General features: G+C 36.4%; 13 protein-coding genes across 13 annotated transcripts; 5 read left to right on the forward strand and 8 right to left on the reverse strand. All coding sequences in view use genetic code 12, as the record gives it.

Moving 5' to 3' along the window:
- Positions 1–287: 287 nt before the first annotated feature.
- PUP3 (proteasome core particle subunit beta 3) lies at positions 288–1,120 on the forward strand (the record flags this gene model as incomplete). Its single annotated transcript, XM_064999598.1, has 2 exons — positions 288–312; positions 528–1,120. The coding sequence occupies 2 exons, from the start codon at positions 288–290 to the stop codon at positions 1,118–1,120; spliced, it is 618 nt and encodes a 205-aa protein (XP_064855670.1).
- Positions 1,121–1,405: 285 nt separating this feature from the next.
- On the reverse strand, positions 1,406–4,543 carry SEC5 (exocyst subunit SEC5; the record flags this gene model as incomplete). Its single annotated transcript, XM_064999599.1, has 1 exon — positions 1,406–4,543. The coding sequence occupies one exon, from the start codon at positions 4,541–4,543 to the stop codon at positions 1,406–1,408; it is 3,138 nt and encodes a 1,045-aa protein (XP_064855671.1).
- Positions 4,544–4,900: 357 nt separating this feature from the next.
- RCF1 (respiratory supercomplex assembly factor RCF1) lies at positions 4,901–5,460 on the forward strand (the record flags this gene model as incomplete). The annotated part of the gene is made up of 2 exons (XM_064999600.1): positions 4,901–4,950; positions 5,016–5,460. The coding sequence occupies 2 exons, from the start codon at positions 4,901–4,903 to the stop codon at positions 5,458–5,460; spliced, it is 495 nt and encodes a 164-aa protein (XP_064855672.1).
- Positions 5,461–5,826: 366 nt separating this feature from the next.
- Positions 5,827–6,508, forward strand: AIM41 (Aim41p; the record flags this gene model as incomplete). Its single annotated transcript, XM_064999601.1, has 2 exons — positions 5,827–5,969; positions 6,085–6,508. 2 exons carry the CDS (start codon positions 5,827–5,829, stop codon positions 6,506–6,508), a joined length of 567 nt encoding a protein of 188 aa, XP_064855673.1.
- Positions 6,509–7,215: 707 nt separating this feature from the next.
- Positions 7,216–7,584, reverse strand: MIC10 (Mic10p; the record flags this gene model as incomplete). The annotated part of the gene is made up of 2 exons (XM_064999602.1): positions 7,216–7,410; positions 7,525–7,584. The coding sequence occupies 2 exons, from the start codon at positions 7,582–7,584 to the stop codon at positions 7,216–7,218; spliced, it is 255 nt and encodes an 84-aa protein (XP_064855674.1).
- Positions 7,585–8,061: 477 nt separating this feature from the next.
- On the forward strand, positions 8,062–10,398 carry PRD1 (metalloendopeptidase; the record flags this gene model as incomplete). Its single annotated transcript, XM_064999603.1, has 1 exon — positions 8,062–10,398. The coding sequence occupies one exon, from the start codon at positions 8,062–8,064 to the stop codon at positions 10,396–10,398; it is 2,337 nt and encodes a 778-aa protein (XP_064855675.1).
- A 390-nt stretch (positions 10,399–10,788) lies between these two features.
- On the reverse strand, positions 10,789–12,171 carry DASC09_060200 (uncharacterized protein; the record flags this gene model as incomplete). The annotated part of the gene is made up of 1 exon (XM_064999604.1): positions 10,789–12,171. The coding sequence occupies one exon, from the start codon at positions 12,169–12,171 to the stop codon at positions 10,789–10,791; it is 1,383 nt and encodes a 460-aa protein (XP_064855676.1).
- Positions 12,172–12,880: 709 nt separating this feature from the next.
- On the reverse strand, positions 12,881–13,753 carry DASC09_060210 (uncharacterized protein; the record flags this gene model as incomplete). Its single annotated transcript, XM_064999605.1, has 1 exon — positions 12,881–13,753. The coding sequence occupies one exon, from the start codon at positions 13,751–13,753 to the stop codon at positions 12,881–12,883; it is 873 nt and encodes a 290-aa protein (XP_064855677.1).
- Positions 13,754–14,350: 597 nt separating this feature from the next.
- On the reverse strand, positions 14,351–15,907 carry CAB1 (pantothenate kinase; the record flags this gene model as incomplete). The annotated part of the gene is made up of 1 exon (XM_064999606.1): positions 14,351–15,907. One exon carries the CDS (start codon positions 15,905–15,907, stop codon positions 14,351–14,353), a length of 1,557 nt encoding a protein of 518 aa, XP_064855678.1.
- An 850-nt stretch (positions 15,908–16,757) lies between these two features.
- Positions 16,758–17,128, reverse strand: DASC09_060230 (uncharacterized protein; the record flags this gene model as incomplete). Its single annotated transcript, XM_064999607.1, has 2 exons — positions 16,758–16,878; positions 16,935–17,128. 2 exons carry the CDS (start codon positions 17,126–17,128, stop codon positions 16,758–16,760), a joined length of 315 nt encoding a protein of 104 aa, XP_064855679.1.
- Positions 17,129–17,840: 712 nt separating this feature from the next.
- Positions 17,841–18,428, reverse strand: RDI1 (Rdi1p; the record flags this gene model as incomplete). The annotated part of the gene is made up of 1 exon (XM_064999608.1): positions 17,841–18,428. The coding sequence occupies one exon, from the start codon at positions 18,426–18,428 to the stop codon at positions 17,841–17,843; it is 588 nt and encodes a 195-aa protein (XP_064855680.1).
- A 1,862-nt stretch (positions 18,429–20,290) lies between these two features.
- DASC09_060250 (uncharacterized protein) lies at positions 20,291–21,346 on the reverse strand (the record flags this gene model as incomplete). The annotated part of the gene is made up of 1 exon (XM_064999609.1): positions 20,291–21,346. One exon carries the CDS (start codon positions 21,344–21,346, stop codon positions 20,291–20,293), a length of 1,056 nt encoding a protein of 351 aa, XP_064855681.1.
- Positions 21,347–21,925: 579 nt separating this feature from the next.
- On the forward strand, positions 21,926–22,643 carry KXD1 (Kxd1p; the record flags this gene model as incomplete). The annotated part of the gene is made up of 2 exons (XM_064999610.1): positions 21,926–22,230; positions 22,325–22,643. The coding sequence occupies 2 exons, from the start codon at positions 21,926–21,928 to the stop codon at positions 22,641–22,643; spliced, it is 624 nt and encodes a 207-aa protein (XP_064855682.1).
- Between the last annotated feature and the right edge of the window lie 59 nt (positions 22,644–22,702).

The following is a 22,702-nucleotide window of genomic DNA, read 5'->3' on the forward strand; positions in this document are numbered from 1 at the left end:
TTTATATTGAAGACTTCTAATACTGTTTGTCACTCTTTCAAAATAGATATGGAGGTAAGCACTCACACATCTGCATGTTGGGGGAGCATTTTTGATAGCCAGGGCTGCGAACCAGAATTCAGGCCGCCAAACTTTGGAAAACTTGGAAATGCGATCGAGCATAATGAATTAACCATGTGCAACAAATTTGATATTGGATTTTACTGGTGGCGTTATATATGTGTTGATATATATACTCCTGAAAATATTATTATATCATATATTATAATCTATTTTTTGTGTTAACAATGTCTGACCCAAGTTCTATTAACGGTAAGTTTTTTGTGATCTTTCCATGTTGCCACCAAGAATTTATGGACTGGCCATAACAGAAAAAAAAACAATCAACGCAAACTCCATGATCATTTCAATTGTAATAGATTTTAATGAGACTTGTTGGAAGAACTCGTCAAAACTGCCCTGGATGAATATATGACTTTTTTGTTTTTGTTTTGGAAACTTATAACTAACCTCAATCTTCTATCTAGGTGGTGCTGCAGTGGCAATGGTTGGTAAAGATTGTGTGGCAATTGCCTGCGATTTACGTCTCGGTAACCAATCATTAGGTGTTGCTAATAATTTTGAAAAAATATTCAACTATGATCACACATTTTTGGCCTTGACTGGGTTAGCCAGTGACGTTACAACGTTGTCTGAAGTTTTCAGATTGAAGACCAACTTATACAAGATGAGAGAAGAAAGATCGATCGAGCCAGAAACTTTCGCTAATTTGGTGTCTTCCACCCTATACCAAAAGAGATTCGGTCCTTATTTCATCGGACCTTTAGTGGCAGGAATAAATTCTTTGACTGGTAAACCTTTTGTATGCGGGTTCGACTTGATTGGGTGTATAGATTATGCCAAAGATTTTGTGGTTTCTGGTACCGCTACAGACCAGTTATACGGGATGTGTGAATCTTTATACGAGCCTGGCTTGGGCCCTGATGACCTATTCGAAACCATCAGTCAAGCCTTCTTGAGCGCTGTCGATAGAGATGCTCTTTCCGGTTGGGGTGCAGTGGTTTATGTTATAACAAAAGATAAAGTTACCAAGAGATTGCTAAAGACTCGTCAAGATTAATGTATAAGCCTTTCGTTTGTTATTTATAAACATGATATCTTCTTTTGTCTCCAGGTAGCAAAATAAATTGTACGATTTTATATTTTTATCCTTCTTTTCTGATCTCCTTCTTAAAAAAAATAATAATAATAATGATGAAAAAAAAAAAAAAGAAGTGTAATTGATTGTAATTTTAAATCAAACCAGATGAAGATATAAGCTTACAAGCTTCATAAATGAATACAGGAAATTCCAATTATATTGCACCAAAATTGTAGAAAAAAATGACAACAAAAAAATAAAAACTTATAGAGATTGATAAAAACAGCTAAAACTAAGCTTTGAAGATTGAACATTGTTTTCAACCAAAGTATCGATACTACTTAAGATCATTTCTGGATCGGTTCTGGTTTTGATGACTTTCAAAATAATCAAGTTCAAGTTGGCAGATGAAGTCTTACCCAATTTGAAATTTTGATTTTTGCTGAAAACTTTTTTGAAAAACTGAATATCGATTGCAACTTGTTGTAAACCGCTGGTAGAAAATTCAGGAACGAGCTTGAAATTATCGTACAATTCGGTGGCAATATGGTTTTGTAGTTCATGAATAATTGTGTAGATCAAATTCTTGGATACCTTAGCAATTGTAGAATGAAGAATGACAAGATAAGTCAAGCATTCATAGATATGGTTGCTAATCTTCTTTGGGGCAACGGTTGTATTCCAGTCTGATTTACGTTCAGTGGATGATATTCCCTTGGCAATAATTTTACTCAACACTTGTTTCTTCAAATCGCAATAATTGTTGAATGTGGCTTTTTGTAATTTCGGTAACAAACTGGCAAAAATATCAAGTTTGCCAACAGACTTCGATAACCTAGTATTAAAAGTTTCATCATAAAACCTAATGATCTCACCCAAAGTTCTATCTTCCAATTCAATAAAATTATCCAAAGTCCACAACTCGTACAAATCCAAGGTGGTGGTTTTTGTTTCCATTAACTTTTCGCTATCACTATCAACGGTTTCGCCTTTATTTTCGTTGGTGACTTTTTTCATCATTGAAATCAATAAAATCTCTAAATTCTTCAAGAAAAGATTTTGGATCGAGCTGAAGAACTTATCATTTGGGGTTGTGAAAATCTTGATATTATGATCTTTAATTAGTTCCTTATTATGATTTCCCAAGCTATTATCAATGAATATTATGTCATTCAAATTCTTGATGACAAATTTTTGATAAATCAAAATCAATTCAGATATTGTCAACGAGCTATCGATATCGTTGAACTTAATATAATTAGTTTTGGCTTCATTAACATTACTGACGATTAGTTCATTGGAGTTCACCAAATCTTTCTTGATATTGGTTATATTATAGTCCTCCAAAGTGTTGAAAAATGAAACATCATTGGCCCAGGTTGAACAAATCCCAATAATGAATTTCTTTAAAACTCTGGAATACGATGCTTTCAAAGTTTCGATTGCCTTGGTCGATATATTTAAATTCCCGAGATTGTTGTAAGAAATGAAAACAGAAGTCATGAATTTTTCCAAATATCTAATTGTGCTAATGGAATTAGCATAAGGGGGAATGAAACCGTAATATTGAGGAGATTTAATTTCATAATTATCTTGTGTTTCAGAATTAACCCGAGTCTTAAGCGATAAATCCGACAAATTATCACGGGTAGTGTTCAAAAACCTTTCAAACCCTTCACAAACCAACTTGATTAGCTGTTCTCCATTTTTGCTGATCCTCTCCTTTTCATAACTCGCCAACTTCAAATGTACAGCAGATTCATTTTTGTAACCCTTTGGCAATGTGGATTGGATCTTGTTATTTAAAAATAACTCACAAACATTCCAATACTGCCTCACTTTGGTCGAGGACAGTACAATAGTATCATCAATCAATTTTTTAATGATGAGCCACATCTCAATAATTTCTGGACAATCGACTAATCCATGTGAGAGTTTATTCAATTTATCGACATTTGTTGATGTAGAAGATTCGCTTTTACTTATTCCTTGTAAGTAATAAATGAACGTGATATCGGTGATATTAATAGTTTCCAAAATGTGAGTTTGGGTAGCCTTAATGTTTTCAAACAATTTCTCGAAATTTGAATTGATCCCATCCACCAAACTATTGAACTGAGTATTGATCCAAACAACGATTGGATTATCCTCCACTCCTAATTCCAATAATTTGGAAATAATACTGACATAAGCATTGTCAGAAGAGTTAGTATCCGCCAATTTTTCCCATAAATCTTTCTTGTATGAATCCACAATTGCCTGCACTTCTTCCCAAACTCTATCTAATAATTTTCTAGTAGCAATCTCTAAAGAGCTACTCGTTGATGAAATAGAGTTCTCCATCATTGCAAAATACATATCCCTACCCTTGTTGTAATTAGAAGTTAAACTATCATAAGCATTATTTTCAATGTTCTTCATCAATGTTGTTGGCAAATCAAACAAATATCTGTTTGATTCAACCATTTCTAATGCGCTTTTCAAATTATTTTCTTTCCTTTTATTGTCCACGATTGGTTGGATGATCGCTGAGGCTTTGGAATTGGCCATGGTCAAATTATTCGATAGTTTTAATAGAGGATTCTCTTTTGCCGCATGATCGTCAATACCATTACCACCAGCTAGTAATCCTGAAGTTTGAATTTGATCAAAAACACTATCTAAAGATGACTTGGACTTCACGAATCTAATGAATTCATTTTTGATTAGCCCTCTCAATTGTTGGGATTGCTCAGCAATGCTGTTTTCCAAAAAATCTAACGATTGATTCAACGTATTGAAGCTATCAGCATCATGAAGATGTTTCAAGAATAACAATGGATTGAAAGATTTAGAGCCGACCAAATAATTCTGTTTCAGTGGATCATCATCGCTTTGAATAATTCTTTTCTCTTGTAAAGCTCTGCTGACAGAACTAAAATAACCCAATGGATCCGGTTCATCAACTATTTGTTTCACAAAAAATGTGCTGGAATCACTTAAGCTTTTTAAAATCTCGTATGCTTTATCCACATCCTCGGTATCTGCTGGATCATATTCGAACTCTTTTGCTGTGGAGTTGTTCCACGACGTTGGGTTAAGAGTGTCCAATTGGTAATATTTCAAAAGCGTTTCATCATCGGGCTCCAAAGAACTAGATGCTGATCCAGTTCCACTGACATTGTCTGATGAAGATTTGTAATTTGTTTCTCTTGTATTTTGATAATTTTTGCTACTAACTTTATCATTGGAGTGGCTATTAGGATTAGAATAATTATCCAAATGTCCTCGGCTGCCATTATTATAATTCGATCCACCGTTATTACTATTGTTGTAATAGTAACCGTTGGATCTTCCCCCTTCGTAGGAGTCGGACGAGCCCCCATACGGGTTGTTTTGATGATCTCTGTTCCTATAACTCATTTCCCCCTCCACTTTTTTTTCCCTAGCGAATGGTAATTTCGTTGGTTAGTATTCTTGTGGAGAGTTTGATCTGTAAACATTGAGGTGGTCTACGTTTTGTGGTGATGCAAACTTCCTACACGTGACAAGAGGCTTTCATTTTTTGGGGGGGAGTTTTTTTCTGTATGGGACGGACGACCTGTGGTCTGATTGCTGGGAAATAATTGCTCATATACCACTAATTTCTAGCTCGGGTTTTAGGATTCACCTACATTTATCGTCTTTGTGGCCAATCTATATATCGCCACAATTTATTTTCCATTTTGTTTTGGGTGACATTCCAGCGAAATCAACACTGCAAAACAGCACACATCAGCAATGTCCTCCAGACTTCCTTCAAGTTTCGACGGTGAAGAACTCGCTGATCGGTAAGTTGGTATTTAGTAGTTATATCTTCGTTCATGGATCATTACTAACCTTGCCATGTTTTCAGCGATTTACCATTCATTGACAGGGTATACAAGCATTGCCGTGAGCAACCATTTGTGCCTCTCGGAGCTTTATTGACCACTGGTGCAGTCATTTTGGCCGCCAAATCAATAAGAACCGGCCACAGAAAAGATGCTCAAAAATGGTTCCGTTACAGAGTTGGTTTCCAAGGGTTCACAATTCTTGCCTTGGTAGTTGGTGGTTGGTACTATAATACTGGTGATGGATCTAAGAAGAGAGAACAAGAAGAAATTCTTAGAGAAAAAGCCAAAATGAGAGAAAAATTGTGGATTGAAGAATTGGAAAGAAGAGATGAGGAAGCTAAGATGAGAAAGAAGAGAGCTGAGTTGGCCAGAATTAAGAGACAGCAACAGCTTGAAGAAGAAGAAAAGGAGTCCAAATCAAAGATTCTTGAAGAAGTCAAAGCTTTGGAAGAAAGCAAAAAATAGATAATGGATATATTTATATAAATGAGATGGATCTTGTGTTTTCTGATTTAGCTATCTACCTCCTTGGGAAGTCTCCCCTCCCTATACTTTTTGTTTTTTTTTACACCCTCTCTTCCTCTTTCTCGCTTTCTCTCTTTTCTCCCTTATGTAAATATTTATATACTTTAATGTCATTTAGTGTGCATTCTTTGTCTAGTCCCCGATTTCCAGTTATCTAAAGAAGGTTTCTTTCCAACAATCAGGTTATCTGCGTAGTGCATATATCAATAAATCGTGCATTCTCTTTTTGGAAAATTTCAGAACTTCAAAGGTTGGGACTCGGCACTACTAAGCTTGAGATTAGCATATTTTAGAATATCACACATAATGTTTAGAACCTCTTTATTTTCAGCCACTAGAAGCTTTAGCTCTAGCGCTTTCCGTTTACAAAACAGTGCGTTTTTCGATGAGTTTGCCGTCATTTTGAAGACTGATTTGAAGAAGAGCATGCTCGCAAAGGATAATGCTAAGTAAGTATTTACATGTGGGATATTTTATCATTATTGTATTGATAATACTTCATTTCAATGGGTTTTGCACTAATGAACCAAAATGATTATTCATTTCGAAAACTAATGTGAATAGAAAAGAAACTGTCAAGATGCTCCGTTCAGAATTGAAGAACTTTGAAATTGACAGCAAGGGAAAAGAAAATAATGAATTCGGGATTTCCAAGGTCATTAATAAAATGATGAAAACCAGAAAAAACAGTATTGAAGAATATTCCAAGCTTGAAAGACAAGATTTGGTAGAACATGAAACTGCCCAATTGAAATGCTTGCAAGCCTACCTTGTGCAACTTCCAATTGCCAGCGAAGATGAAGTCATCAGTAAGATCACCAAGTTATTGGAAGATAAAAAATCCAGTTTGAAAGAAGATGAAAAGATGCCTCTTGCTGCTGTAATTGCCAAAGAATTGGATTTCAAAACTTTGTCTGAACAATGGAAAACTTCTGAAAAAGATATCAGAAAGAACTTGTTTATGGTTTACAAACAATTGAAGCTCTAATTCTTGACACCAAAGTCCCATTTTTGTTTGTATATATATTGATGAAAATTGATAGCTGTGTTGCTAGCTTGTATATAAATAAGCAGAATATGAAAAACTTAATGAATGAACATTGCATTCTGCCTTATTAATTTTTTCTGGAGAAAATGGTTTGTTTCCATAATAATGTATAACCTGTAATATCTAACTTTGCAATCTACAATTATCCATGGCTTCATGAAGCCCCAACTAAATTACTCTAAGAATTATGAGTTCCGCATTCGCTTTTGTTTGGGGGTTGGCAATTCAATGAATGCAATATGATAAACTTTTTTTTATTATTCTTCGTAAGCATGAATTGAAATAAGTATGTATAAATGAAAATGAAAGCTAAACTAAATCATGAATTGTATCGCCTCCTTTTGTTAACTTGGTTGCAATTATTAAGCAAAAAAAAAAAATTAAAAAAAAAAAACCAAGCAAAAACAACTTCCTTTGGGCATCTCTCTATCACGAAATGCATTACCAATAACCACATAATGCTAAATTATTATTAATTGTTTCTTTCTTTCTTTATTTCATGGTTGGAAACTATTGCAAAGTTAGTTCCATTGATAGACATTCTTTAGAATATAAAAATACAGTTGACTTGTTTTTTACAAAAAACAAGAAAAAGAAAAAGTAATCGTCCTTCTTATACCACCTTTGGAAAGAGCAATCTAATAACTTTAAGCTTGGACATTACGGTAACCAACTGGGGATCTGAAGATAGCATCACCTTCGGCGTAACCTCTACCCAAACCAAAGCCAACACCTAACCACACTGGGAAAGCTCTTCTTTTGAAAACCAAGACAGAGGCCAAGACACCACAACCGAAACCCAAACCAGTCTTCACAAGGGTGTTTGAGAGAACGACATCCCACTAAAGTGAACTATATTAGTAAAGATCCCAAACTTTGAAAATTTCACCACCTCATTTTGTGCAAAAACCAACACATAATCATGAGAATGATGACCAATGGAAAATTGAACGTACCTTGTCATTCAAAAGTTGTTGGGATGGAGGGGAAACTTTCTTCTGTGTGACTTCAGACATTGTGTACTTTTGATATATGATAGGTGATTCAAACAACTGATTCTTAAAGTCTCCCGTAACATTCTCATTTGGTTTCTATTTTTGTTGAATAATTTTGTTCGCGGAACAGGGGCTCGTGACGAAAATCCTGTACGCTGGTTGGTCGGCCCTGTTTGACCGGGAGAATATTGAAGGGCCCACTATGGCACCATCCAAATATGGCCGGCAGCTTCCCTGATGTATTCGAAACAAGCCAGCAGCTTCTGCGTGATCCGTACCGGTAGACTACGGAAATCTTGTCACGTGCTGGTGCTTCCGAGGCAATGGTTTTCCAAAACGGAAATCTCCACCGCACCACCTGTAGAGATGCTTCTGAAACACAGAGGAGCATCGTCGTCTGAGTCTGGTCCCACCTATAAATACAGTAGCCGTTTTTTCTGGTAATTGAAGCTGCTGTTCTTGTTGTTTTAATTTTCTGACTCTTCAGTGTTTATTCTTATGCCTAGTTCACAGCGCTCCAGTTTGATTTATCGGCTCTCGCTCGTTCCTGGCATATTTATCTTTCTTTGGATCTGTTGGGCATTATATTCTTCTGATTTGCAATATCAAAACTCAATAAAGGGTACTGCTGGTTTTAACAACGATATCATGTCTGCAAAATTAGGTAAGACTGTCCACTATTATAAGTCCATATTGGCTGGACCTAAATACTCTTCTTGGTCTTTGTTTTCTGTTTCAAATACCAGATGCTCGGAAAACCTTGGCTTGTTTTCTTCATATTCAGTAAGATTTTTTGGTTCTAACAGTCAAAATTTAGTACCACCTCAACAGCCTCCCTCATGGAATGACACCCCAGAGCAAATCCTCGAAAAAACCAAGCGTTTCCTCGAAAAAGTGAAGGAGCAAGATGATTCGATAGCAGCGTTATCTGAACCGACTCTTGAAAATTTAATCATTCCTTATTCGCAATGGGAAAATGAAAGATTCAGAATGATCAACTATTTGACCTTGTACCAACATGTTCTGACAAACCCAGAAATCCGTAATGCCTCCACTGAAGCTGAAAAGTTGTTGGATAAGCAAGCAATTGAAAGTGGTTTACGTGAAGACATCTTCAAGAATGTGAAAAAAGTTTATGAAGATAATAAGGACAATGATTCGTTGGCCCCAGAACTTAAAAGGTTCATTTCCAAGCTCTACAATGCTTATCGCCGTAATGGGTTAGATTTGCCAAAAGAAACTAGAGAAAAAGTCGAAAAAGTTAGCAAAAAATTATCGGAGTTATCTATTCAATTCAACCAGAATTTGGGCGAACAAACTGAATTCCTTTTGTTAACCAAGGAAGAACTCGAAGGTGTTCCTGAAGATGTGCTTAGTCAATTTGATAAACAAGATGACAAATATAAAGTCACCTTTAAATATCCTGATATTGTTCCAACCTTGAAATACTCCAAAAACGCTGCTACCAGAAAGAAGGCATTTATCGGTGATCAAAATAAAGTCCCTGAAAACGCCGAAATCTTGAAAGAAGCCATCAAAATCAGATTAGAACTTGCACAATTGTTGGGTTATAAATCATATGCCGAATATATCCTTGAATTATCGATGGCCAAGACTGCTGACAGGGTCATGGAGTTTGAAAACGACTTATGGGATAAGTTGAAACCAAAAGCCGCTGAAGAACTTTCCAAAATGAAGCAATTGAAATTGCAAGATTATAAAGAGCGTGGATTGAACATTGAATCCGAAGAAGCTAAAAACTATTATATTTGGGATCATGGATATTACAACAATAAACTTTTGCAAGAACAGTACAAAGTGGATGAACAAAAAATTAGTGAATATTTCCCATTACAAAGCACTGTGGAAAAGATGTTGAAATTTTATGAGACTTTGTTCAATTTGAAGTTTGAAGAAGTGACCGATCCAAAACAAAAGTCAGTTTGGCATGAAGACGTTAAACAGCGTTCTGTTTGGAAAATGGATGATTTGAAAAACCCTGAATTTCTTGGATGGATCTACTTTGATTTGCATCCGAGAGACGGGAAATATGGCCATGCCGCAGAATTTGAAATTTGGCCTGGTTATTTCGATGAAACCACTGGTAAGAAATCTCGTCCGGTTTGTGCTCTTATTTGTAATTTCTCTAAACCATCCAAGACCAAACCATCGCTCTTGAAGCATAATGAAGTAACCACTTTCTTCCATGAATTGGGTCATGGGATCCATGAGATTGTCGGTGACACTCATTATGCAAGATTCCATGGAACCGCCACCGCCAGAGATTTTGTGGAAGCGCCATCTCAAATGCTTGAATTCTGGACTTGGACTTCTGCTGAATTGAAGAAACTTTCATCCCACTACATCACTGGCGATCCGCTTCCTGAATCCCTTATTGCCAGCTTGGTCAAATCCAAACATGTCAATGGTGGCTTGGGTAATCTCCGTCAATTACATTTCGGTTTATTTGATATGACCATTCATAATACTCACGATGGTAAAGCTGATGTCGACAAAGCTTGGAATTCTTTGAGAGAAGAGGTGACCCTTTTAAAATCCGGTGATGAAAATGTTAGAGGATATGGATCATTTGGCCATATGATGGGTGGTTACGCTGCTGGTTATTATGGATATTTGTATTCCGAAGTGTTTGCCACTGACATGTATTATACATTGTTTAAAGAAGATCCAATGAATACCACCAACGGTATTAGATACAGAGACACTATTTTGAAGCGTGGGGGATCTCGTGATGATTTAGATAATTTGAAAGAATTGTTAGGGAGAGAACCAAATTCCGACGCATTTTTGCAAGAGATTGGGATCAATAAGTGAATATGTATGCTTTGTTATTTTTACCCTGATATGTTTCAATAATTATTTAAATCATGACTGTACAATATACTTTAAGCGATTCTATTTATCTTATTTTAATGCATTATAGTTCTTCCTGGTGTTCGTTTTATTTTCTTTCCTTTTGAGAAGTCTAAAAAGAGACTTTTGATACAATTCAAAAATAAGAATAACAAAGTTTTATTGAAATATCTAAAAGAGACTGGAGAATCTAGAACAAAGAAGTGAGAGGGGGAAAGCTAAACAGTTTATAGTAACACAAAAAACAAAAGAAATAAAGATAATAAAAGCAGTAGTAATCAGAAATGAATATAATAAAAAAGGGCATAAAGTTGTTGACAATCTCAGAAAGCAACGCATAGTTTTGATATTTTATGGAGAGAGGGTGATTGCATGTCTTGGGGACAATCTTCTGTTTTTTGATGAGCCAGTTGGCTGAACGATGGTTTGTCTCCTTGATATGGTTAATTCCTGAAGGGTGGTGGCCGGATTGAATCTGTTGCGCTTATCGTACACATGTGTCAAATTACTTTGAATGGATGTCGAGCTAACAACAACAACAGCATCACTATATACCTCTGAGGTGGAATAACTACCATCATCAGAAGAAGTGGTAGCAGCATCACTATCATCAGTATATACATCTGCGGTAGAATAAGTGCTATCATCAGCTGTATTGGTGGCAACATCATCAGTATAGAAACTAGTACTGATAATATCATCAGTGTACAAACCAGTGTTGTTAGTATCATCGACATCTTCATTGAAGACTACAACTTTGTTGACGGTTTTGGCCACTGGCAATTTCTTGTTCTTGATGATCCGTTGCAATCCAGAAATGTAATTTAATCCGTTAGTGATTTTTTTCGTTGCTGAAGAAACTTCCCATAGAGTGAACCCTCCAAAATACTCGAAATTTCTCATTTCTGCAGTCCGACTCTCGACATCTCTGATATCCACAATATATTCCGAATCACACGCGGTACACACTCCAATAAAGATCTTCATCTTATTAGGGTTTCCCGAACCATTTTTGGTGAAGTTCGACCAGGTACCCCATGAAGAGTTGAAGCCGTTATCGTTGGATAATGCGCAATCAGGATTATTATAAAACTGAACAAACACAAAATCGACTTTAGCACTGGTGTCGGTCAATAATGCACTGGTACCTTTATCTGGATAAGGACATTGTGGAGTAGCACTAATGAGTAAAGTCTTGGATGTCCAAAGGGTACGAAGCTCAGCGACCATTGCTCCAAGACCCCCGGAATTACTATTCTCAATATCGTAATCAAACCCATCGATTTCGGCTTTTCCGAACGGTTTTGTGACGCTGGGATCAGCTTTTGGATGGAAGGTATTATAAATCACTGAGGCTGCAGCACGTCCCTCTTCAGCGGTGCTGACCCCATAGCTCCCCAACGTAGCATCTCCACCAAGTGATAAGAACACCTTGATCCCGAGTTTCTGACAAGTTTTAATATCTTTTTCGATCTGAGGACAAGTGTTTCCTCCACAAGCATTACCAAAGTTGTAACTGACAGCAGTGGAGTTCCAATTATTGAGAAACGAGATTATCACAATCCCCATATTCTTTTGTTTGCAGTACGTGGCTAATGACTCTTGATTGTCACCTTGACCCCAGTACGCTGCGACATTCTTCCCATCTTTACTGTACATCTTTGTAGCAGCAGACGTTTGAACAAGAAGAAGTAATGTCAAGCCAATTGATATAAGCTGCTGATGGAATTTCATTTTATTTGTCTTTTTCTGCCTCTTCCTCGGGGTTTTTTCTAGTGCAGTTTCTTTCCAAAATGCACTGTAGCTAACAAAACAAAAAACACAAAGGAATCCTGTAGATATATATAGATAAATGTAATAATATGAAACTATATATATATATCATACATAATTAGTTCACTTTTGGCTTTGCAGCTTATATACGCCAGAGAGCCTAAAAAGTGTCCGAATCTTACTTGATTTTACTATTTCGTAGTAGAACAGCTGCATGTCAAGGAGAATGCGCATCACCTACCAACTGTGAGGAGCCCACAAACAGAAAAGCTGGGCTTTTACCAAATCTGGGTCACCTCACCTACGCTGTGGTAAACGGGTCTCAATTATTACAATCATTACCAATTCGAGAAGTTCAGGGACAAATTCCTAGACACTATCACAACGCGGGTAACGAAAATTGATAATAATAGCACTGATAGGCTTGAGGGTGTCTCAGCATTAACCCTTCCATAGTATTACCATTGAAGATTAATTTTACAAACATACTGGAAAATGACATCAAAGCAGTATAAACAGGTAATATTAAGCAAGAAACAAACACACACCCCCAAAAAAATAGAAAAGCCAGAGGTTATAAAGATATTTATGATGAACTTTCAAAATAGTAACAGCAGATCTAGAAGTTTTTCATTATTATTTTTATTATTATTATTACATTTTCTCCATTTTAATCTTTTTTGCGAGAAAATATTTTTTCATAGACCAATTGAGTAATGGACTTTGGGTATAGCAATAATAAAAAGTCCAACAATTCAACGAAAATCTCGGTGCGAAGCCCATGAATTTGATCTTCTGTTGATTTGAATTTGGCCAACTCTACTACATCAGAATCAATTTCTCTCTTCGTATCCGCAGTATTACTGTTTGACTCCTTCCATGCTTGCTCGAACGACTCCACTTGTGCATCTGATCCCTTGAGCTCAATCACTTGGGTACTGCTGGTAGTCAAAGAATTATTATTATTATTATTATTATTATTATTATTATCCTCTAGCACCACGATCTTTGTAGTTTCTGCATTATCACTAGCAGTTATGGTGATTGGTGCGGTTTCAAAACTGCTAGTATTGTCAGGCTGTTCCCGATGCTTTCTGGCATTATTAATAAAGCTTTGCAACTTGTACAATTTCACCACTTTGAACACGAGAATCTTGAGCCGCAACGCGAGAATCACTTTATCAACGATTTTTAAGAACCGTCTCCAGGCTCGACTCCTGGTGCTGACAAAATAGTTCATGGTGAAGGAAAAAACCTCGAGTAAATTGATAATATTTTCCTCGGCCATTTCGTAACTTTCATAAGTCCAAGGAATTGACTGAGAGCGGCGAATTATTGCGAAAATAAATGGAATCCCAGAGTGTTTCTTCATTATGGAAAATAATCCGGTTTCCGGGGATTCAAGAGGATTATTGGTGGTGTTAATTGGTGTTGTAACATTATTATTATTAACATTATTGCTAACGCCATTTTTCACTCGCGATCTTTTCATCGCTGCCCGTTCTGCAAGCTTTCGTAAATGTTCGACCTTTTCATCATCCATTATATCACCTCACAAAAACACAAGTACATTATTTTGGATTGTTTCCTTTGATAATTCTTGAGGGCCCTTTATATTTTAATTATCGCATCAACTTTTTTTTTTTTTCCATCGATGCGCACGCGAGCGGGGTGGTTACAGCGCCCAATTTTTCGGGTGATAAAAGATAAGGTCTTCTTTTGTATAAATATATGATCATCAGAACAGTTCTTTGTTGTCATATATCATAAATTGTAGAGAGAAATCAAATGAGTAACAATATTAAACAAAAAAAAAAAAGGTCATAGAATCAAAGAATCAACAGGAATATCGATCAAGAACATCAAAGAAAATATTAATAACAATTGGTAAAGAAGATAAAACAAAAGTTAAAGAGAAAAAAGAAAAAAGAATTAACACATAAAACATGATGGACAGAACACAAAAAGCAAGATATCAAAGAATAAACAAAGCCTCAGGAACAAGTACCAAACAGGACAAAACCAAAATACCAGTAAACAAACAAGGAAAAAAGGAAAAAAGGTAAAAAGAAAACAGGACAAAACCAAAAAAAGACGGGAAAAAATTAACAAGGATGAAGAAGAAGAAGAAGAGCAGTAGTTATTCCCTCTGGTGCTTTGGGGTCAAGTAATCGTTATAAAACTTTTCATCCTCATAAGCACTAAGAAATGCCCCAATGGCCCCCAAATACCCTTCATGGCGTAAGAAATATGCCTGTTTTTCTCCTTGTGACCAGAAATTGATGGCATAACTTAAAGTGATGATAGTTTGCAAATGATTCCTAATAAAAGATCCTGCAAAGAAGATTTTTTTAAGTTTATACTTCGAAGCTTGCAAATAAGCGATTTGGCCAATATTGTTACTGACCGCATAAAGAAAAGATTTGGAAATGTCTGATTGGCGGAATTTCGATAATCTTTGGAACTGTGAAAGCAGAGGATAAACATTTTCTACCTCCTGTTGATGGTAATATCCATTGTTATTGCTAGTGCTATCGCTACGCTCGTTCGATGGAGTTTGTGGTGATTGCGATGCTTTGATATCATCGTTGTATTGGTTATCATCTCGTCCTGTGATAACACTGGCACTGTCTTCACTAGAAAGAGACAAAGCACTAGTATTGTTGAGCCCATCATCGTACTCGCTTCCGTAAACACTTTCATCGTTTTTATTGTACCCGCCATCCATCTTCCCGGTGACAGTTTTGAAAACTTTGCCAAAACTTGAGGCAATAGTGGTTGATTTAAGACCAATCTTGTTGTAGCTTGCACCATAAATGTCGCCAACCAACATGTCAACATTGGCATTATCACCATTAGAAGCCATTGTTAACATGTCATCATAAGTCTTTGCATTTGTCAAAAGTGAAAGAATCCCCCAAAGAGTCCCGCCTCCGATTGAAGACCCACCAATACGAATAAACGACCGAGGTCCTGTGACTTTGATCATCGATACCCCCGAACCGATATTGACTAGAAGATAGGGATAAATCGAGTCGGCTAACTGTTGTTGATCATTGTCGAGGAAATTGATGTATTTTAGTTTGCGCTCGTCTTCAATTTTCAAGTCGGTGTTGTCATCGTATACGAACACTTCGTTGGGAATGTTATGGATCAAGAAGTTCAAACCAACAATAAGACTTTCCATTTCATCTTTGGCTTTGATAAATGGGGCGGTGGCGGTGTGACGATGGTTGATTGTGTCGTTTTGCGGATCGTTTTTTGATAGGTGTAACTCTTGAGCTAATTTATTCTGGAATAAGATGGATCCTCCACCAGTACCAAACACACTAATTGCATGATTTTTGAAATTCCTTATGTAATATTCCATGTCTTTTGACCGATCGATTTGGATGATTCCGTTTTCAATTTCTATTGTGACGATCAATCTTTGGAGATAATTGATGAATTCATTAATTTTTTCTGTTTCGATCTTGAAAAACTTCAACATTCCCCCACATTTGTCGTCATTTTTGTTTTTGGTAAAGTAGGCCACTTTGGCCAAAGTCCCCCCAATGTCTATTCCTATATGATGGATTAGCTCATGTTGGTGGGGCAAAAAGATGTCTTTTTGTTTATGGATTCTTCCGGTGGAAGTAGATGCCTTGATTGAAGGGTGATCTGAGAGGTGAGCGCCGTTGACATTGAACAGAGTCATTTGAAAAGAATGGTGATTATGTATAAATATATACACGCATATATCTCTCTGTATATGTTTATATATATAAATATATATACTTATTTTATATGGTTATGTGTATGTTGACAGGTATGATTCTAAGCAATATGGTTTTGTTTTATTTTATTTTATCTTTTTCTTCTTCTTTCTGTTTCGGATAATTCAAGTCATGATCAATTCTTATAGATTGGGATCGACAGCTACTGATTCAAGGCTCGTAAAAAAAAAATCCTAGCACAACACCCAACAACATGAAAAAAAATCTTGAGAAAAAAAAAATCCTAAAAATCAGGGGGGGGAATGGGAAAATTTCATTGATTACTAAAAATGTTATAAAGGTACCATAATAAATGAGACGATGAAACTGCCCCGTATCCCTGCGTAGTTGTTGAAGAAGGATGTAACTATTCCTCCTCCTCGCTATCGTTGTGATGGTGGTTGAGGTGTTCCTTGTACGGGTAACCATTTACGACGTACACCGTGTACACGAGCCCTGGGATCGCCCCGAAGAGGCAAAGCGGGACATTAATCGCCACTGGATGGATGGACCGATGGAGCTGCTCAGTGGTGATGATGATGATGATGATGATAGTAATGATTGTTTCAGGGTTACTCACAGTCGACACTAATGCCTCGTTTGAGTAGCACCAGTATGGACGGCAAAACTACCGTGATGACAACCGCAGCCCAGTCTCTGGAGTGCATTGCTACCAATGATTGTGATTGATTGATTAATGGAAAGAGTGATAGTATGTATTTTGTTGTATTATATTATATATATTCTGTGGCATTCTCCTGCTTCCGTTCCCGAAGATGTTACTTTTTTTGTTTATATAATCTTCCGGCACTCAAAATGACTAGCAGCAACCTCGTTGGGCACCGCACAGTAATACTCAAACTTCCGCATTTGGTTGAACAATTCCACCGCTTCATATTTCAATTTTAGGCATCTAAGACATGTCAGTATATCATCTCGAACACTGTATTTCATATATGTATTACTCACGTCTTGCCTCCTTCTGGTTTTACTCGGCAAATAATGCTGTTGGAATCACCTTTTTGCCCATCAATTATGTATAAACCATTGGGCTCTTCCTCAATAAAGTCTTTAATTGTTGTTGCGTTGTCATTGAGATTGCTACTACTATTGTGACTCACAACATGCGACTCCTTATTCGTAGTTCTGAAGGGATTCCACATCTTCACTAATTACGTGGGTATTCGTCATTAAATTAATCATTAAACAGTATAAAGAGAGGCTCATTCGTACCTGCAGACATGGAGAAGGTGACAGACCATATCGGATTTTGCTATGCGGAAACGTGATTACTATATGATTCCGGGATGGTGGAACATGATAATTGATAACAAAGGTGATGATAGATGGTAAGTAAGTACTCATATATGTCCAATCCTTCAGGTGGCCCTAGTGCTCTGTATGACACTGAGTATCTACTAATGATAGAGACTTCAGTATACTAAAACAAAGGTGAAACAACATATATAATATTTTGAACTCAATTATAAAAGTACTGATAAATGATAATAATGATAATAACAAACAATTTTTAAAGCTTTCAAATGAAGGAATGATATTGGGAAAAAACAACTCAAATTGATAAAGTTGAAAAAAAAAAAAATTAAACTTGATGAAACATTGTGTAGTTTGTTCAAAAGCATAAATTGACCAAGTCTAACTGTCTCTATTACTGCGCTTTTAATCAAGAGAGGTGGATGATAATAATTTCCTGACTGATTCACAATGAAATATGCCACATGATACCAAATAAATTCCCTTTCTGGTGTGGTATAATTTTAGCATATGATACCCGATTAATTAATGAATCACCCGCAGATTATTTATTACTTTCTACCCCATATTTCAAAACCGCAACAAAATATCAACCATAACTCATTTGGTGATACTGACAGCCCAGTCGAGAGTCAAATGAGTAGTCTTGTCATAATCGACAAATTTAGAGGTGGCCTGGTAAGTACCTCTAGCAATGAACCCAGATGGGGCTTCCATCTCAGGCAATGTCACTTCATAGAAAGGCTTGTCAGTAGTATTTGGTGCGTAACTACCCAATGGTTCTTCCAATTTGTCAACTCTGATACCTGCTTTCTTAATCCCTTGCAAGTACTTAATCCCAGTGATGATCTCATGTTGGACCTTAAACTTGATACGTAAAGAGTAAAGGGACTTTTCTGGAACCTTGAAAGGATTCGATGATAATGACGCAGCCACACCTGGTTGTTCAAGGTTGACAACTATTGGAGCCTTTCCATTCACAAGCAAAGACATCTCCAAGACAACAACCTTACGGTTGTCACCAGGAGCCACAGGCAACAAAGAGCCGGTGCTAATACCAAGAGATTCCTTCCATTTCTTAAGAGATTCATCGTTGGCATCCAATTGGGCGTATTCTTCAAGAGTCTTCTTTTGGCCAACATTGTAGCCTGGGGTGTCTTCTGCAACCAAATCGTCGTGACCACTCATTTTATTGTTGGTATTGTTATGGGTTTATTAGGTTCGTGCTAACTTCTTGGAAGCTGACTTTAAAATAGAATGTTACCAGGTATTCGAGTTTTTGAAACGTTTTCCTTTTTTTCCTAACAAAAAAAAAAAAAAAAAAAAAAATTGGAGTTTCGAGAATGTTCTGTAATCCCAACACAATCCTAAGTTTGACCTTTCTTTTTTTAGTTTTCTTTTCTTCAGAAGAAAACTGGTGATCAAAAGAATAGCTTTTAATAAATATATAAAATATTTCTCATAATAGAAGGCAGCCAATGGGATTGATTGAAATAACAGATACTGAAAGTCTATGAGGTGTCAGTTTCTCGTGGCACGTGTGATTTATGCGAAACCCTTTCTATCTCCTTGTTCCCATCCCAACATGAAGAGATCACCAACAATCATAATATATTTCGTCTTGTAATGGTGGTACCTGTAATTGAATAAAAAATTATTGTATATTTTTGCAATGTTAAGTTTCTTTCATACCTACCTCTGATGGCAAAAAAAAAAAAAAGGTGCTTCTTAATAAAATATTATCAAAAATTATACGTTGGTAAAAAACACAGATCGTAACTAGTAGTACTGAAAAAAGTATTTCAAATATAAGAATTAATATTATCCTCACTTAATTTTAAAAAAATGAAACGATTATCTAGGAATATTCAAGAGAGAGAAAAATGATAAGAGGAAGAGGCTATGATGAATTTGCTATTCCTCATTCCAAATTTTGCAGCTAAGTAGAAACAAAACATGAAAGAGTTAAAAAAAAAGAAGGAGAAATTTCCTGAGAAGAATATATTACAGCTAACTTGATTCAATGTATTGATTGTGTTTCTGCTGGAAGTGAAAGTTTATAATACCTTTCCCAAAGTGCAAAACGGACACGTAATTTTCACCCTGCAAAGGAAAGCAATTAGTTCAAATAATATTGGTATATGAGCTAAGACTGTTTGAGTATTGTCATTCAAATCGATTAAATAACTCCATTAGACTTTTAATTTGATACTAGTTGGCCCATAAAAGAACGCTCTGAGTCGCCACGCCGGCCCTTCATTTTGGCTCTGGCTTTGAGGAACGCGAAGCACTTTCCAAACAGATTAGCAAACAATGCTTTGAATTACTACTGAAGGTATACCTTGATTTTATTTGAAATTATATTAATTCAAACTTGTAAGACACTTTAAAACTTTTCCTTATTTTCTTCTTTTGTTTTCTAATGCTAACAATATCAGCAGTTTCCTATTGTGATAATTCAGGAATGTTATAAGATTGTAAGACCTTTGGTTTACAAACATAACTATTGTAAATGTGTGTTTTTCCTTAATATTGTGTTTGATGTTATTTCATTATTAATCATTGACTGCAATCATTAAGGTTTTAGATATATAATAAAGTCGACCAATGTAAACAAATTGAGGATCATTAATTTTTCTTTATAATATAATTCTTTCATAGATAGCGAAAACTTGAATATATAACCAACTCATCTATTTGAAACATTAATGAAAGTCATTTTGTATGCTTATCAAATCACATATCATATTGTCTATCAAAAGAGTAAGTATTATATGACCGTCAACTTAGAACAAGAAGTATTGTCAGAAAACCTTTAACCAGGAAAGGATATATATAAAGAGAAAATGGAAGCATAATATATGTAGCGAGAACAATTATCAGATTAACAAATTGAATTATTTTACCAGCTACAAATACAATGCACAAACAGTGTATGAAAGCTTTCTAAAACAAAAAAAAAGCAAACTTACTGAATTTTACGTTTTTAAAAAGAAAGTGAATAGAGAAAATAAACTATATTACAATTATCCATATGTGGCTCTATTATATCATGCCACATGTTTCATTAAATACTCAAATGCCCCAAAGAATACCATGCTATTAATCACCGACCTCGTAACCGTCACCCCTAACCCACGATACATCCTCCTCGTTGGCAAATGAATCCTGGCTTTCACTTTAGTTTTTTCCAACCCATTTTGTTGTCGAATAATATTTGACACAATATCTCGCTGAATCAATGATTTGTTTGTATCTATTGGGAATACCACTGCCCAGGTGAGAATCCCTGAAAGTCCCCCAGCAATAGCGATGGAAATTGGGCCCACTGGTATTTTAGTACCAGAAATATATCCTGTTCCGTTGGCTATTGATTCATTGATCATCAATTTTGTGGTTTCGTATACTGCAAAGTACAACCCGCTACCCACGAGTTCTCTAAACATGTGGAGTTTCAACCCCGAGTAAAGTCCGATAATTCCTTCGCACTGAATGATCTGTTTAGACACTCCAACCACCGTTCGAGGAACCGTTACATTCAACCCCAATTTCCGACCTTCGATCATCCCGATTTGTGAGTAAAGTTTCGTGAACTCGAATGGACATGAGAATAATGTTACCATGACCCCGGTGAATGATCCGGCAATATATGTCGTGGGAATATTTGCCAATATCAAGTTTCTGTGGCTGGGCGTTCCTTCATTGTTCTTGTGGTTTTTATTGGATGACGACAGAACAATTTGCTCTTGAAGAGCGGCTACTTGAGGCTTCGAGTAAGTATAAATGCTCACCGCCAAAGACTTGGAACAAGCAATCGACAATAATGGGGCGGTGATCCCACGAAATAACCCTGCTACACCTTCGTGACGAATCGCTTGCCTAAGACAATCGATTGAGCCGCTGTACTTATGAGTCTGCATTCTAGTTTTGATGCTATCAAAGGGGAACCCCACGATGGTCGACCCCAATGAAGCCCCACAGGACAATATTGAAGTTTTCCAAGGAGTTAATGATTCAGGAAGCACAACCAATGCTTGTGACTTATCAATCTCAGAAGTGATGGCCGGAAGTCCCGGGGAAGTTAACGATGACTTGACGTATGTCATAATTGAATCATTCTTGAGCAAATGCAATCAATATATCTTGAAGTATGTGTGAACCACCAGCTATATTTGGCCAGCGATTGTGGAGATCTGTTCTACTTGTATCAGAAAAAGAAAGAAAGAAAAAAGGAAATGCAAATGGTTATAAATTATGGCTAGATACCTCTCAAAAATATTCGCGACCAAACTTTCATGAGTTTTTTTTGGATATATCAAAAGTTCATTGGCGGACGGAAAAACTTACTGCGTATATATTTTTTCTTGACTGATTTTTTTTTTTCCGTCACCAGCTACCATTCATTCCTGCGTACAAATTACGTGACCACCCTACTACTAATTACAATAATGAATTTCACTTAGCATTACTGGCTTTTGCGAAAAAACAACAACAACCGCGGCTTCTTTATTAAATGACAATCAAAAACCAATAACAATGCCAGCTTCATCACTGTGTAATCTTAATCACGTGCATGTTTTTTTTTTTTTTTTTTTCTTTCTTTTAACTGCCTTTTTGCTATTGTATTGAAAACGCCGCTGTTGTAAGAAATAAGGGCAATCAATGGGTAGACGTTTAACTTTAATATGGATGATGAAAGTGGAGCAAATATTGTAACGACCAGGCCACATCATAAAAGAGCACCAAGCATCAATTCACAGCTGTTTGTGGTTGGCGGTGGCTCGACAGGAGTGACGTCTGCGCAAGGATCTGGCGATGATGACCTGGAATCGGCGTCGTCTTATGGCGCTCTGAGTGATTTGGGATCAGAGCTAGGAAGTGAACAATTGTCAAGCTTCGATGCCGCAGAATACTTATATCGATCGTTACGTGATGCGGTAGGCAATAATCAAAGCATGTTGGACAGGGCGTTAGTGACGCAAGCACAAAAGTGAGTTTTTCAATGTGATGATGAAATAAAAAAAAATGTAAGCATATAAACATATAAAATACGATACACTCAAACTAACATCAAATATGATCAGCTCTGGTATTCTTAAAGCAAAATCGGTAGAGTTGCAGAATCTTGGGTCTGAGCTCAGCTCTAAGCTTGAGAAACTCCGAAACCACATTCATGGCTCAACACAGGGATCAGTACCTGGGGGAACGGCAGTGTCCTTCCATGAGTTATTTGGAAGATGCCAAAAGAATCTACTCTGGTGCGAGAAGCATCTTGCATCGCTTCAACAACACGTCAATGATGAATATCCTATTGAATATACCGAGGCACAGGATCAAGTTATGTCACGTACAAGGTTCACGGCTACGGACTCTGTTGATTTGGAAATAATGCAAAAAGATTGAATCATCATATCAAAAGAAAGTGTCTTTCTATTTATTATTGGTATTTTTTCATTTAATGG

Source organism: Saccharomycopsis crataegensis, assembly GCF_037102585.1.
Source record: "Saccharomycopsis crataegensis DNA, jcf7180000000098, whole genome shotgun sequence".
Lineage (NCBI taxonomy): Eukaryota > Fungi > Ascomycota > Saccharomycetes > Ascoideales > Saccharomycopsidaceae > Saccharomycopsis > Saccharomycopsis crataegensis.